The sequence below is a fragment of the Suricata suricatta genome, chromosome 5, assembly GCF_006229205.1.
Source record: "Suricata suricatta isolate VVHF042 chromosome 5, meerkat_22Aug2017_6uvM2_HiC, whole genome shotgun sequence".
NCBI lineage: Eukaryota > Metazoa > Chordata > Mammalia > Carnivora > Herpestidae > Suricata > Suricata suricatta.
In genome coordinates this window covers 69,857,516-69,872,271 of record NC_043704.1, presented here as the reverse complement: position 1 = coordinate 69,872,271, position 14,756 = coordinate 69,857,516, and the positions used below count along the sequence as shown (strand labels likewise).

Genomic DNA, 14,756 nt, shown 5'->3' with positions numbered 1-14,756 from the left:
GGAATCTCCGAGTGGGAGATGGAAAGTCTCCAGGAACTGGGGAGCCTTTAGTATCAGTTGAAGTCCGCAGTAATCAGAGAAAAGTCTCATTCCAGCTGCCCAGCAGACCCTGGATTCCTTCCTGATCCCTCAGGGAAATGGACTCGGAAAGGAGGGTAGCAGAACAGATTTACTTGTTCCTGAAGGGCTTTTTATAGCTTTCCTGTGCCTAGCGGGACGTGAGACCCCAGGGCTGAATTGGAGCCATTCTCTCGTCATCAGGTAGCTGGCTGCATGGGCCCGACAGCTGGGACCTCAGTTACACCACAGCTTTGGCCATGGAAGGCCTTCAAGACCACTTAAGGCCAGTCGTCCTTGCGCCACTAGCCGGGTGGAAAGGCTCACTGTGGGAGCGTTTCTGAGTCCTGGGTGACCGGCTACCTGCACTGATGCAGGGGCTCCCCCGGCTTCTGCACTTAGGCCCTGGTGAGCACAGACACAGAGATTTAATTCTGTCCTTACTTTGCCCCTTAATGCAGGCACGTTTCCCTGGGGGAAGGTTATGCCTACAGATGGACACTCCTCACTGTCTTTTCAGTAATTAAATCCCTTTGGCTCTTGGTCTCAGTTATTCTTTGGCAGCTTATTCCACTTCTGGCCCACAGATGCCTTTGGGAGGCAAGGGCTTTTCGCCTCACAGGTCCCACACAGTTGTAGCCCTCTGAAGTGATGGCCATGAGCAAGCCATGGTCTCTCTCTGAAGGGAGGGATGTTCACCTCTGCTTCCTTGATGGCCCCGTGGGTGGCTTCAGTCAGGTACCCTCCCCCCCCCTTCCTATCTGTGGTCCAGCACAAGGCAGGATGATGCGGAGATGCCTCTGGTCACCACCTTGGGGATCACCATCTAGTGGTCCCTGCAGTGAGCCGGGCCACCTCTCCCTCCATCCCCGGATTAGGACACTGAGCATCTGCCGCATTCCTCACGTCCAGGAAGTGATGTGCCAAGGCCCTACCCCCACCAGCAGTTGACCAGTATGAAGCTCCCTGACCCACCAGCCCTGTTTCCTCTCTGGCAAATGAGGATGCCTCTTTCTAGGGAATGTGAGACATCTTGTGGGAATGCCCACACGGTGCCTGGCACATGCAGGCACTTAACACCTGTAACTATTCATGTTTGCTGTCCTTGGGCAGATTTCAGTTGCTGGGTGGATCCTCATCTTGTTTCCTTGCCTCCAGAGCCCACCTGTACCTCAGGTCCTTGGAACTTAGTCCTGGGCTTGCTTCTGTCCGTTTCTGTCTTTGCCTCCTCCTGCCGTTGGTGTAGACCTGGGTGTGGGCCGGGGGGGGCGGGGTGTTAGTCCCTCCTGTCTGCAGCTGGTTAGGCTCTCCCAGCACCCTCTGATTCCAGCTGGTGTTGTCGTCCTCAGCTCACCTGCGATACCCCGGGGCTAAGCTGATTCCTGGAGCTCTGTGGCTGAGTCCCCTTGTAGCCATGGCTGCCGCCAACCAGGACCTTTCCCTGGGGCCTGGAGCTCTGGGTCTGTCCTCCCGCTCAGTCTCACCCACCCCACCCTGGGGTGTCCCTACAGGTCACAGAATCTGAGGGGAGGGCCTTTTAGAATTATTAAAGTCCCCAAAATAATAGGGATCTGTGGAACATTTAGAAAAAAAACACGCTTTCAGTGCTCTCTAAAAATAACATTGTTACCTAAATAACAGTAAAACAAGTTATAGATGATTATTTATTTTAAAATGTGTACTTTTTCATTTTTGAGGGAGGGAGTGAGTGGGGAGAGGTAGAAAGCGAGGGAGAGCGAGAATCCCAAGCAGACTCTACACAGTCAGCACAGAGCCTGATGCAGGGCTCCAACTCACGAATTGTTGAGATCATGACCTGAACGGAAATCAGAGTCGGACACATAATCAACTAAGCCACCCAGGTGCCCCTAAATTACTTTTTAAAAATCAGCTTTAATCCAACCCAAATAATAGAATTAAGAATAGCAATAGCTAAAAGTAGTTCCTAACCCATTCTGAGCTTCAGAATGATCCAAGGAGCCTTTTGAAAAATAGGGGTGCCTAGGTGGCTCAGTCGGTTAAGCATCCAGTTTCAGATCAGGTCATGATCTTGTGGTCCGTGAGTTCAAGCCCCATGTCAGGCTCTGTGCTGACAGCTCAGCCTGGAGCCTGCTTCAGATTCTGTGTCTCCCTCTCTCTCTATGTCCCTCCCCTGCTCATGCTCTGTCTCTTTCTGTCTCAAAAATAAACATTAAAAAATAATAATAATAAAATAAAGACATTTGGCCAGACGCAGCGAGTCAGTTTCTGGAGTGGGCCCAGGCCTCTGTCTGTTTAGGGAGTGCCACTGCTGAGGGGAGGAGCATTTCAGAGTAGCCTTTGGTCAGGGTGTGTCAGCTACCTCTCTCTGGATCCCCTGGTGCTGGGCTCAGAGCCAAGTGCTGGATGACATGGCTCCTTCCTCAGTGGGAGGTGGGGAGGGCAGCAGCCGGGTTCCACCTGCTGGGAAAGCAGTCTTTCCTGCACCGCCATCTGCCACCTAGGGCCGCCTTGCTGCCTGTTTCTAGGGCAACCCACGAGAAGCTCAGGAGTATGCAGCACTTCTTTACATGCTTCGTTTAAAAAGAAAAATACTATCCATGTATATGGAGTGTTTCATCTGTGATGACTCTTGTTTACAACCTTGGGGTCATGATTGTGAAAGGCACACTGAGGAGGACCAGCCAGAGGAGGAACTGAGAGTGAGGCTTTGGGTGTTATCTGTGGGGAGACAGGTACTCTGGAAGGGACTGAGGGTCATCCCGCCCCCTCTCCAGCAGGAGAGGAAACCTTTCTGCCGAGGGGCAGGCAGTTGGCCAGGGTCCATGGACCTCTGCGCCCCATGAGGTCAGGGAGCATTTCTAGCTCAGTGCCCGGCACAGTGGACATGCCCAGTAAGTACTTGTTGAATGAATCACTTCCACAACGGCCAGGGGAGAGGGTAGGATAAAAGTGAAATGCAGGAAGAACTGTGTGACCTTGGGTGAGTCTATCTACATTCCGTGAAAGCCCAGTGTTTCCTTGGGTTCCTGTGGATTAAAAGATGATGTGGCTGTTGAATTCCACTGTGGGGATGCCTGCGTGTTCTCATCCTGAGTACAGTGAGGGTGCTTGCTGGCCTGGGGCCTCTTCCCCCTCAGGCCTCAGCTGCAGCTCTGCATAGAGGGCTTCTGCGGAGGGTGGGTGTTCCTGTGGGGGCCCCCGGGTGGTTGGGAGGCCCCTGCAAATACCCCCGAGTTCCTGACTGGGCCTGCCACCACGTCCCCTCTCTTCTTTCTGCCTAGGCGTCCTTTGAGGTGTCAGCAGAGGCCCGGAGCTGCCCGGGGAAGCACGCGGAGCAGACATTCACGCTGCGGCCTGTGGGGTTCCGGGACAGCCTGGAGGTGGGCGTCACCTACAGCTGCAGGTGCGGCTGCAGCGTGGGGCTGGAGCCTGACAGTGCCAGATGCAGTGGGAATGGGACTTACATCTGCGGCCTGTGTGAGTGCAACCCCAGCTACCTGGGCACCAGGTGCGAGTGCCAGGAAGGGGAGAGCCAGACCGGGTACCAGCACCTGTGCCGGGAAGCGGAGGGCAAGCCCCTGTGCAGCGGGCGCGGGGAGTGCAGCTGCAACCAGTGCTCCTGCTTCGAGAGCGAGTTCGGCAAGATCTACGGGGCTTTCTGCCAGTGTGACAACTTCTCCTGTGCCAGGAACAGAGGGGTCCTCTGCTCAGGTAGGCGTCCCACAAACACTGTAGTGCTGAGCTAGGCCCGGGCACCATCCTGCAACCAAAGTGTGCCTTGTACTAATGGCTGCTGGGCTCCTGGGCGAAGGCGAGAGCAAGCCTTGTCTGCCACCAGGCCTGGGGGTGGGGACCGGAGTGTTGAACACAATGATTGGAGAAGGACCAGACAAGTGCATGTGGACTCTGAGTCACAGGGTGTGCTGTGAGTCATCCAGGACTTACTTGCACAGCATTCCTGACGGGTAGGTGTTCTGTCTCTTCTTGATTGCCTCCTGAGACAGGGAGCTCACTAGGACCCGTAGTAGTTATTCCCTTGTTAGACATCGCATTCATCTCTTGTTGCTGCTGTGAGAAATTACTACAGGCTTAGTGGCTTAAAACAACATATATGCATCCTGTTACTGTCCTGAAAGTCAGAAGTCCACAGTGGATACTATTTGGCTAAAACCCAGATGTCCGTGGGGCTGCGTTCCTTTGAGAAGCTCCCGGGGAGAATCGGTTTCTTGCCTGTTCCAGCTTCTAGAAGCCATCTGCATTCCTTAGCTGGTAGTGCCTTCCTTCATTTCCAAAACCAGTGGTATGGCACTCTCTGATCTTGAGTCTTACCTCTGCTTTGTTATCACATCTCTTTCTTTGACATTCCTGTCTCCCTTTATAAGAAGCCTTGTGATTACAAGGGTGATCCTGGCACCTCCCCATCTAAAGATCCTGACTTCATCATACCAGCAAAGTCCCTTTACCATGTAAAGTAGCACAGACACGGGTTCTGGGATTGGGCCATGGGCATTTGGGGGGGCCATCGTTCTGCCTCCCACAGACACAGCTTGAACGTTTCTTTTGATTGAACAGAAAAGTGTTCCTCAGTAATTTCCACCCACTGGTTCACGTTCTAGACCCCCTCTTCCATATGTCGAACATTGGAAAATGTCTTCATGTTTCTCTGTGCTCTTTCCTTGCCACACTAGACACCAAGGCTCTTCCTTCTCTGGGGACTCTAGCAGTTTGTTAAGTGTGCTTTTCAGAATCGAGCGTGTTGTCATTTTGGATAACGAGGGCTCGGCCCAGATTTCAGCTGAACACTTCTGTGATCTGGACATTCCACTTCCATTAGCACATCCTAACACTAGGTCCACTTTTCCTTTTCTGTTAAACAATCACAGGACACTGCTGGGCTGCTTTTTAATGTTACTACCAAACGTTGAAGGTTTTCAGTTTTTTAAATGAACTGTGGCCGAACCCAGTGTTTGTTGTCTCCTGTTTGAGCACTTACGATGTTCGATCTAAGCATAAGACTTTCCATGGATTCCAGTGAAATTGCAATCGGCAGCTCCCTTTCAGGAAGTTGCATTCTTATTAGACACTGTAAAATCGCGTCTTAGAGGGGTCACTCCATCTGACATTACGCTGCCTGCAAATACAGTAAGTGGAACAATTTTAGGCAGGACTGTAGTTTCTTCTGCTGTGTATTCTGTCGTTTCTGGGATTCTCCTTGCAAATGGTCTTGCAGTTGGGAAGTACTGAGTTAAAAGGAACTTTGAGTATACTAGGGAAGAGGAAGCAGAAACATGGGCAGCAGACCAGAGCATAGAAATGACCTGTCACTGTGGAGGAATGACCATCCCTCTGTGGAAGGGGCAGGTGCTGAGGGTGGCCCGGATATGGCTTAGCAGGTGAGGCCTCCTGGGATTTGATTTGGATCTCTATCGCATGGTCAGCACATCAAATCCGAGTTCTTCTACCTGTGACATTCCTCTAGGACATTCACATGCCCTGTTCACAACTGCAGTTGCTCCAGAGAGTATAGCACATGTGATTGTCCTAGAGGAATGTCACCGGTGCAAGAATTAGGATTTGACGTGCTGACCGTGCAATAGGGATCCACTCTTTCTCTGTCAAAGCAATGAGAGTCTGGGATTTGCTAGATGGTTCTATCTGATTTAGCAGGCAAAGTGCTTAGTATCAGGCAGTCCTGGATCTAAATCCAATAACACCACCTGCTGCTCTGAGCATAGAGCTCTTGTGAACAAGAGAGAATGTGAATGAAGCACCCAGCGCATGGCCTGATACAAAAGGAGGACTCAGTGACCACTGGCTGCTTTATGAGTCAGTGCCACCGCCTCTGGTCGCTGCAGCCTCTGCCCCATGTCAGGAGGGGCCGGCCTCCCGCTGTGAATCTCCAGGCTCTGCCTGAGGAGTGCCAGCCTAGCAGGGCGGACTTGGCGTCCCTTTAGCAGCACCATAAAAGCCTCCAGGAGCCTGGCAGTGTCTGTAACTGGCTTTTAGCAGTGTTTTTTCTTTTTTCAAACACTTGCAACTATTCCCAATGAACTGTCCCTCCTTCAGGAGCCATAAGCAATCCCCTAATATGTCTTTAGGCAGAAGGCTGCGTGTGTCCACGTCGCCTGGGAGCAAGGGCTTCTAAGCCAGATGACATGTGCCCATTCTATCCCCGGAGTTTCTCAGCCTACTGCCGGTTGTCTTGTACTTCTGGTTTCCTGTCTCAGAATAGCTCACCACCCTGTGTTTCTGCATTATTTTGAACTCTGAAGGAGAAGACACAGAGGAAGGATCTGGCCTGGTGCTTGGTAGGAGATGGGCCCAGCCTGCGGTAGATGCCTCCTCTCCCGCCCTCAGATGTTAACATTTCTCTGCCTGCAGCGCAGAACCTGGGTGTGCAGGGCAGGTGTGGATGAGGCGTGAGTGGCCTCAGGACAGAAGACAGGTCATTTTGGAAGCAGGGGTATCGTGTAGTTGAAAGAGTACACAGTTTTTTGTTCAACCACCGGAGCGCACAGTTCTGAGTTAAGCTTGCATTTTGGCATTCTGCCCAAGTGCTGCTTCTCTCTGCCTCCCTCCACCCCATGCAGTCCTGCAGTGTTGGGAGATTCTCCCTGAGAAGAGAAGAGGCAGATTCTTGAAGCTCTCCAGGCTCCCACATGCATGATGCTTCAGGTCAGTAACTTCTCAGGATGTCTTTTTTCACCCCGTTGGAAAAGCCAGACACGTTCATTAAAGAGAATATGAAAAACAATTCCGTCGATAGATGTGCAGGCTGTCCTTGCTGCCTGCATCGTCTTGGTCACTGGGATTAATTTGGACCATCTGGTGACCCAGACAAGGAGCTACTTTCTCCCACACCTTTCCAAAACTGTGCTCGGTCAGATAGCTGGAGAATTCTTAGGTTTAGAAGAGTAGAAAAAAATAAAATAAATTGTCTGTAATTCCTTCATTCATGTTTGAAGAGGTCAGTATCTTTCCTTCTGAACTTTTTCCTAAGTTAGTGTGTGTGTGTCTGTGTACAATTTTGTGTTGTGCTTTTCTCAGATAATATTCTATCCCGAGACGTCCTTACAGTTGCAGGACTTTCATACCTCATTGATTAGAACATCCTGAGTCTCTTTCCACTGCATCCCCAATTACCCTCTCTACCCATTCCCCTTAAGGCAACCGTGAAGCTGTCCAAGTCTTCCTGGGGAAAACAGTCTCTGGAATGAGGTCATTGCTGTGTTTGATTATTCAGTAAGGACTTAAAACCGAGCCCGGCTCCAGGCAGGACTTGCTCCTGCACATCCACGTAGCACCCCACTCATCTCTCCTCGTCTCTCAAACACTGCTGCTGGCTAAGGAGGAGCCGTGACTGGGTGGGTGACGGGGTCCGTTCCCCAGTTCCTTGGCTCCCGTGATCAGCTTGGGGCTTCTGCCAGAACTGTGTCCATTGGTTTTGAGCTCTTAGATTGCTGTTATATTTGGGGTTTTTGTGGGAGAGAAGTCTGTTTCCCAACAGCCATTCTGGTCTTGAAGGTGCTGACTCAGACTCATGAGCAGCTGACTTCAGCGTTCTCCCACAGCCCTTCCCGCCCCTTTCCCTGCCGCCTGTCCACAAGGGCCCGTGTGGTTGTGGCTGTCTTCAGATGGGGGCTCTGGTGGGGAGCCAGGGCCAGGCTCGGTGGGGACAGCCTAGGGAAGCTCCTTCCACTTCTCTCTGGCCTTTTTGTCTATCAGAGGGTTAGAGTCCTTGTCTCTACCCGCAGAGAGGATGGAGGGGGGGATGCAAGAGAGAACAGGTTTGTAATATGTCATTCGGCATAAAAGTTGGTAGTGAAGAAAATCAGACTAAGGGTTGGAAGCTGTTACTTTTGGGACACAGTGTCATGGGAATGCCATGTGCCCATGTTGTGTGTCCCTCTGGTTTCTAGAGGCAACATAACCTAGAGAATGGTTCTGTCCACAGACGGTCCTGTGTGTGCAAAGGGAGCTTTAGGGAGCCACGGTGAAGGTTTCTATTCTTTAGAGTCTCATAAAGTGTTAACCCTTCAGAGTCCCTCTCCCAGTGGAACATAAGAGTGGAATGTTATCTGTTTGGTTTTTTTTTTTTAATTTTTTAATGTTTGTTTATTTCTGAGAGAAAGACGGACAGAGCATGAGTAGGGGAGTAGAGAGAAAGACACAGAATCCCAAGCAGGCTTCAGGCTCTGAGCTGTCAACACAGACCCTGATGTAGGGCTTGAACTCAAACCACGAGATCATGACCTGAGCCAAAGGTGGATGCTTAACCGACTGAGCCCCTGTTTAATTGTTTTTAATGTAGTAAAAGATTATTGCTCAAACTTTGTTGTTCTTTGTTGGTTTCTAGACCCAAACAGTGCATGTCCTGGGATTTGAGTTACTCCTTTGTGGTAGACTGTTGAAATCAGTCTCCATACTGAAGATTTCAGCACTCTCTGTACCTTGGATGCCTGCCCTGGGGTGCAGTGGATAGCTTGCTCCCGGTCAGCCTACTTCTTGGGTTTCATATATTGAGAAAATTTAAATCAAATAGGATATGGAATTTTGAACAGGGCCTTTAAGTCTTCTGACTGTGAGATCCCAAAAGTACTCTAAGTAAGGTCTCAAATATTGTACTTCCTCTAATAGGCTATTTGGCCAGTTTATACATACGTATATACATATATTTACATTTTTCTTTTTAGTACAGGTTTTTATATAGATTTAATAATCCTTTAATATATGGCAGGCAATTAGAGGTTAAGGGACATCTGCAGTTCTCTCTCAAACATAAAAAAATGGGAGCATGACCGTAGTGGCATCGTTTTTAGTGGCCAGAGCCAGCATCCAAGGATTGGGGCCGGGGCTGGGCTGATGGCTTCCAGAAGCCTTCACAAGCTCTGTGAAAGCTCTCCAGTGAAAACACCTCTGACATGAAGGCCTGGTTCTGGACTTCTTGATTCTTGCCAAATGAAACACCTCCTTTGGCAACAATTACCCAGCCATGTTTATAAAAGTATTTCTCACCATATTTATCCTGTTTTTTTCAGAAATATAATTTTCACACTCAGGGTAAGTATCCCAGTGGCCATCTCTGGGTCTGTGGTCATGGTTCTTTCTGCCACTGCATTGCAATTTGCATAGATCATAAATGGCTTGTTATAGGAATGAATTGAATATTGGCTCCACAACAGAGGCCTCAAAAAGTATCTTTTGAATGAACCAAGATTTGACATCTTTAATTTTCCAAGAAAGAGGACTCTTGGTGGAATTGCTACCCCTATAGTGCCTCAGGCAGGAGAGCCTAGAAAATTCTTCAGGTTTTTGTATGTATATTAATCTCTTCTCAATTTGTTGATGGTTACCTAGGTGCTATTGCAAATATAGAAATGCAAAATATCTATATTTTCTAGAAAAATATTCCCCCACAGGAATATCTTGCATAGCAGTTTCCCTTATTTGCTATTACTTAAATCCTAATTATGCACATGACTACAAGAGTTGAGAGGGCGCTGCCCTGTCGTGGAGCACTCAGAATACAGTAGCTCTAAGCGCAGAATTTGTTGCAGGCTTCTTCAATAATTATGATCGTAGGGAATGATGTACTCCTAATTAGTAAAGACACTTCCATTTACCAGTCCATGTTCAAATCTGGATTCTAAACCTGGCCCTGCCCATTTCTACCTCTGTGACCTTGGACTCTTCACTTACCCTCCCTGACAGATTTTCTTCCTTTCTTTTTTTTGTTTTTTTTAAAACTCCAATTAGTTACCATACAGCGTAATATTAGTTTTAGGTGTACAATATAGCAGTTCAACAACTCCATACATCATCTGGTGCTCATCACAAGAAGTGTGCTTCTTAATCCCCGTTGCCTATTTCACCTATCTCCCCACCCACCCCACTTCTGGTGACCATCAGCTTGTGACAGATTTTCTTATCTGTCAAATGCCCCAGAGAGTTATGAGCATCACGTAGAAGAATGTCTGTAAAGCCCCTTGCACGCTGCCTCTCATCGGGGGTTTGAGTAAATGTCACTGCCTGGCCTCCCCAGTGCACCGCTTCTTGGAGACACATCTTCTTGCACAGATATAAGCATCAGAGACATTCATGGCATCAAAATAGGTTGGTTTCAGCAGTTTTCAAATTCATTCCATGATCAAGAACTTGGTAAGAATTCCATCTGTATCCAGATATTGCTCAAGTTCACCTGAAAGACACAAAAGGACCCACATTTACTGCCTAGTCCTACCACAAGACAATGCATCTTTCAGTCTGGCCACATGAACCGGGTACACTGAGCTACTCTCTCTGGGGTCAGCGAGCTTCTTGCAGCTTGTGACTGGAGAGAGTTCTTTGGGAAAACCAGACCGTAGCCAGTATCCAATGTTAATGCAGCTGCAGAAGCAGAACCCATGATCTCTACCTGCGGGCCATCTGGTTTTAGGTAGTGTTGTGCGTGCGCAGGAGCGCAGAAGCAAGGACGTGAGGATAAGGGAATGAGGAAAAGAAGAGAGAGAGTCACAGGATGGGAGCGGGAGGAGCAACATGAGTGATGCCCATATTGCCGCTTTATTCTTCACAAGCAAGTAGTTTTATACAGACAGCCACAGGTGTAAACAATCCCGGAAGATTGCCAAAGCTTGAAGCACAATCAACCTTCCAACTCAAAAGGCATGAAGGTCATTTGTACAATTAGCGATCTAATCCCAGAGAAACTGGGGGCAGCTGCAAGGGTTGTAAGGGCACGAGAGAACTTTTGCTCAGTTGCACTCTCCCTCCTGGCTCCTTGCTGCACCTCCCACAAGGAGGTTGCTAATTGCATCTCTCACAATAAGCGCACCCTGAGCACTGCTGGCCTGCCAGGTGCTGTGCTACATGCCAGGGTCACAGCTGGGGCTGCTGGCAGTCTTGAATTAATTTCTAAATGTTTGTTGCCCCTAGAATTTTCCACTTCTCAGAAACATTCCGGGATTGAGGAATGAGGATAGGAGTCATTCGCTCTTCTACCCTGACCATCTGACTTTTATGAGATCTTGAAAGGCAAGGGAGAGAGTATTGGGAGACCGTGTTGAGACCCTGTCTTGTTCCATGCTCTGAGCTCAGCTCTAGGGATTGAGTTTTCTTGTGGCCCTTGTTCTCTGTTCAGATCCTGTTTCTGCAAAGATCTTAAGCAACAATTCACCAGTGATTCTGAAATAATGGACCATCCTAAGCATGGATCTCACCTCACTGCCCTTCTCTCGCTAGTTAGAAAGGGAAATGTGCAAGTTCAGCCCCTGTGGTGAAGACCCCATACATGTCTTTGAATTTTAGGACTGATCTTTAAAGGCATGACACTTGGCTTGTGAAAGAGATTATGAAACTTAAAAAGGAAGGGAAAATCCTAGGAAGGCCATGAGAATCCCCAAGATAAGATCTCAGTCATGTAGAGGTTTGGGTGGTATTAGTTTTTTAATACTGTAGGATAATACTTCAGGCAATTTTCCATTCTTAGTTAAATTGAGAACTATACAATCTCCAGTGTTGGTTTTATAATCTTGGATGTTGCGCCCTGGCTTTGAGTTTGATCTTGACTTGGAAACTGTGACATAACTGATTATAGGCCTCTGCTGCTCAGTGCCTCTGGTGGGGTGGGGTGGAATTGGAAGGAGGAGCCCTGTTTTCCTTTGCGATGAGTGTCCATGACTCTATGAACACTGACCTAAGAACCCCACCCAGAATCTAATGCTCCCTGATGTCTGGAAGCTGCTCTGAGTATGACCTGCTATATCTTTGGCTTCTTCTGTCTGGGACACCTGCCTGTTGTCCTGTGACCCAGAGGAGAGGGCCTACAATCACTCTAGCTTACAGCCACCCCTATGTCTTGACCAGATGACACCTCAACCCCTAAGCTAAAGGAATATACTTCCCAAATTCTTATGTTATTTGACACAGCTTTGATCTTTAGTAATAGGCAAATGTAATAATACAAGGAACATCTATTTTAATGCCCTTTTCACTATATTGAGGTGGTTTCTTTGGAAACAGACTGAGGCTCATTTGTTAGTATATTGCACTCATCACAAGTAAGCATTAAATAGTAGGATTATTTGTGTCTTGTGTCTTTTTTAATAGCATCACACACACAGTGGGTTGACATTATATTACCTAGACTAAAGCTCGCTGGGATTCTTGGTTACAGATTCAGACCAGGAGAACCTTGTAAGGAAATAGTTACCTCATTTCTACCAGATTTTACTTATTTTGATTTGCTTGAGGCCCTTCCCAAATCTCTGAATTACCAATCCAGCCTTCTCTGCCACCACCCAAGCATTGAGCCCACATTTTCCTCATCTTACCTAATAAGTGCTCTTCATTTCAGTCTAAATTTAGGAAACATTTAGTGTCTGTTTTCCTAAGTGAGTGAGTGTCTGGTTTACGTAAGGGTATATCAGACTCAGAAGACCAGGCTAAAGGACACGCGTGGACCAGGGGACCACCTGAGGTAGCCGTCTTTTTCTAACTATTATTTGATGGAAGGTGGAGCATTCCTCTTCATATCAGTGGGTGTCTGGCTATTGTTACTAGTTATACTAACGAGTATCTTTCCTTAAATGAACCTTTGTTGGCCTGTTCTAATTTATAAAATGCTTTTAACATGAATGATGTCAGTTAGTTGTTATTACCCTACCAGGTGGTTGATGTGGCTGTTACTGACCTGATCCAAGTGGAGGAGGCTGTGGCTGAAAAGATTGGCATGTTGACCACACTCCCCACCAATGGTTGGCCCAAAGCCTTGACCCAATAAAAACCCACCTCCCCTAACTCTCGGGGGGAGGGGGGGGCACTCTTCTCTTCTCCAGGCAGCTGCATCCTGCCCTCTTGTGGCTTGGCTGGGCTCCTGGCAGCCAAGCATCAGCGTGGCCCACTCATGTGACATTCCAAACCAGCTCTGTCCATTCAGAGTGCTGAACAGTGGCCAGCTGAGGGTGGAACATGGCAGCTGTTAACCAACCACAACAACATGATGGCTTTCCAAGTTGAAAATAGTAAGCCTCTCATCCTGTGGCAGTGACCAAGGGTAGTGAATTTATGTCTCTCTGGATGTGGTTGGCATCCCCCCGCCCGCCAGTAGTGCCTGCCAGGTGGATTGGGCAGGTTAAGCTAAACTGAAGAGGTTGCTCTGAGAAACCTCCGTTTCTTTTGGCCACAGGCCCTCTGTTTTTCTTTCTGAGTCAGCATTCCTTAGGGTCCTGTGAGGACTATGGTTCATCTCACTCAGCTGTTTACAGACTTTTTTGAAACTGGAAAGATGAGTTCATTAAAAAACACAGATTTTTTTTTCCCTCTTCTTTCCATTGCTTTTATCTCCTGTGATAGATAAACGTGTGCCAGAGACCAAGCCATTTCCTGCCTCCTTCATGTGAAATGCAATAGTAATTTGAGGGGCTTGGCAGCCAGGCATCAGCATTGAGAAATCAGGTGCTAAGACAAGAAGGGCAAAGGCATCCTTTGGGAGGGCCGTTCCCTTTGACAGTGAAATCTTAGCTTTCTAGCCAGTGCTGTTATCTCAAAGTAATGTTGCGGCTTGGAGAAGCTTAGCTTAAAGCAACATCCTTATTTGTTTAGTGGTGGTCCTATTTTGCTCCTCAGATACAACATGAATGCAACATACAGTTCAGCAGATGAAGGAAAGGGTGAAAGACTTGTTGGGGCATTGACTGATGGGAAGCACCATCAGTTGACCTTGTCAGGGCTGATTCCTTAACACTAAGCCACTAAGCGGCTGGCCCTGAGACTGACAATGCATCCTTGTTCACACGTCTGACGGACCTTTTTTTGTGGGAGAAATCTGAACAGTATTCAGAGCAATAGTGGGGTGCAAAGCTTGTGACTTCTGCTGAACCATAACCATTACCTGACAAAGGAAAGAGAACACTCAACCATTTTTTCCTCATGGTATTTTAAGCCTCTGGATTTCTTGGGCATGTATTAAGAATTTGAAATACCTCAAGAATCCTATTTAAGTTCATAAGCTTCAATAATGCTTCTGTTTCCTTTCTAATTTACAGCTTTGGATGTCTTCCTCCAGGGCTTCAGGCTTGTGCTGATGATGTTCTCAGCCTCCAACCCATGTTCAGAGCATCTACTGTGGGCCTGACGATTCTAGGCATTGGGCAAGGAAAAGTAAAATGCTGTATTTGATTTTGATTTTGTAAGGGGTTTGTAGGCTAATGGATTGAAGCAAATGAGTAAACAAAAGATTTGTCCATGTGATAAGTGATTTTATATCTACACTTTCCTCTTAACTAAGCCTCCCATCAGCTTTCGAATAGACTCAGGCTTCTTTGTTCTAGAAAAAAATAGAGAAAGAGAAACCCTCAACTTCCACCCAACTCACTGTCCCCTTCTTTCCTCCGTATTCACAGCCATATTTCTGACAACATTTGTCACCACCCAGTCAGCCCTCACCTCAGTTCAGTTTGGATTCAGAATAGGTCTTCCCAGATCCTTAATGGTCTAGTGCTGCTACATCTTGTAGACTTTTTTAGCCTTTGACTTGCCTGGAGCAGTTGACACTGTTGACCATGCCCACCTTGAAATACTCTCTCTCCTGTTCAGCCACAGCTTTGGCATCTCCTTTGCAGGATCCTTCACCTCTGGCAACCCTCTCAGTGCTGACTTACCGCTTGTCCAAGGCACGGCCTGGACATCCCTCCCCAGCGCTCTCTTGGGAGTCTCCTCAT

General features: G+C 48.0%; 1 protein-coding gene and 1 long non-coding RNA gene across 2 annotated transcripts in view; both read left to right on the top strand.

Moving 5' to 3' along the window:
* ITGB5 (integrin subunit beta 5) overlaps nucleotides 1-14,756 on the top strand; it is a 117,661-nt gene that overhangs the window by 82,050 nt on the left and 20,855 nt on the right. Inside the window, exon 10 of the mRNA XM_029938723.1 lies at nucleotides 3,321-3,750. Coding sequence (XP_029794583.1) covers nucleotides 3,321-3,750 — 430 coding nt within the window. The remainder of the gene's footprint in view (nucleotides 1-3,320; nucleotides 3,751-14,756) is intronic.
* LOC115291830 lies at nucleotides 6,364-14,271 on the top strand. Its single transcript, XR_003908694.1, has 2 exons — nucleotides 6,364-6,714; nucleotides 14,082-14,271. It is a non-coding gene; the product is annotated as an uncharacterized LOC115291830 (long non-coding RNA).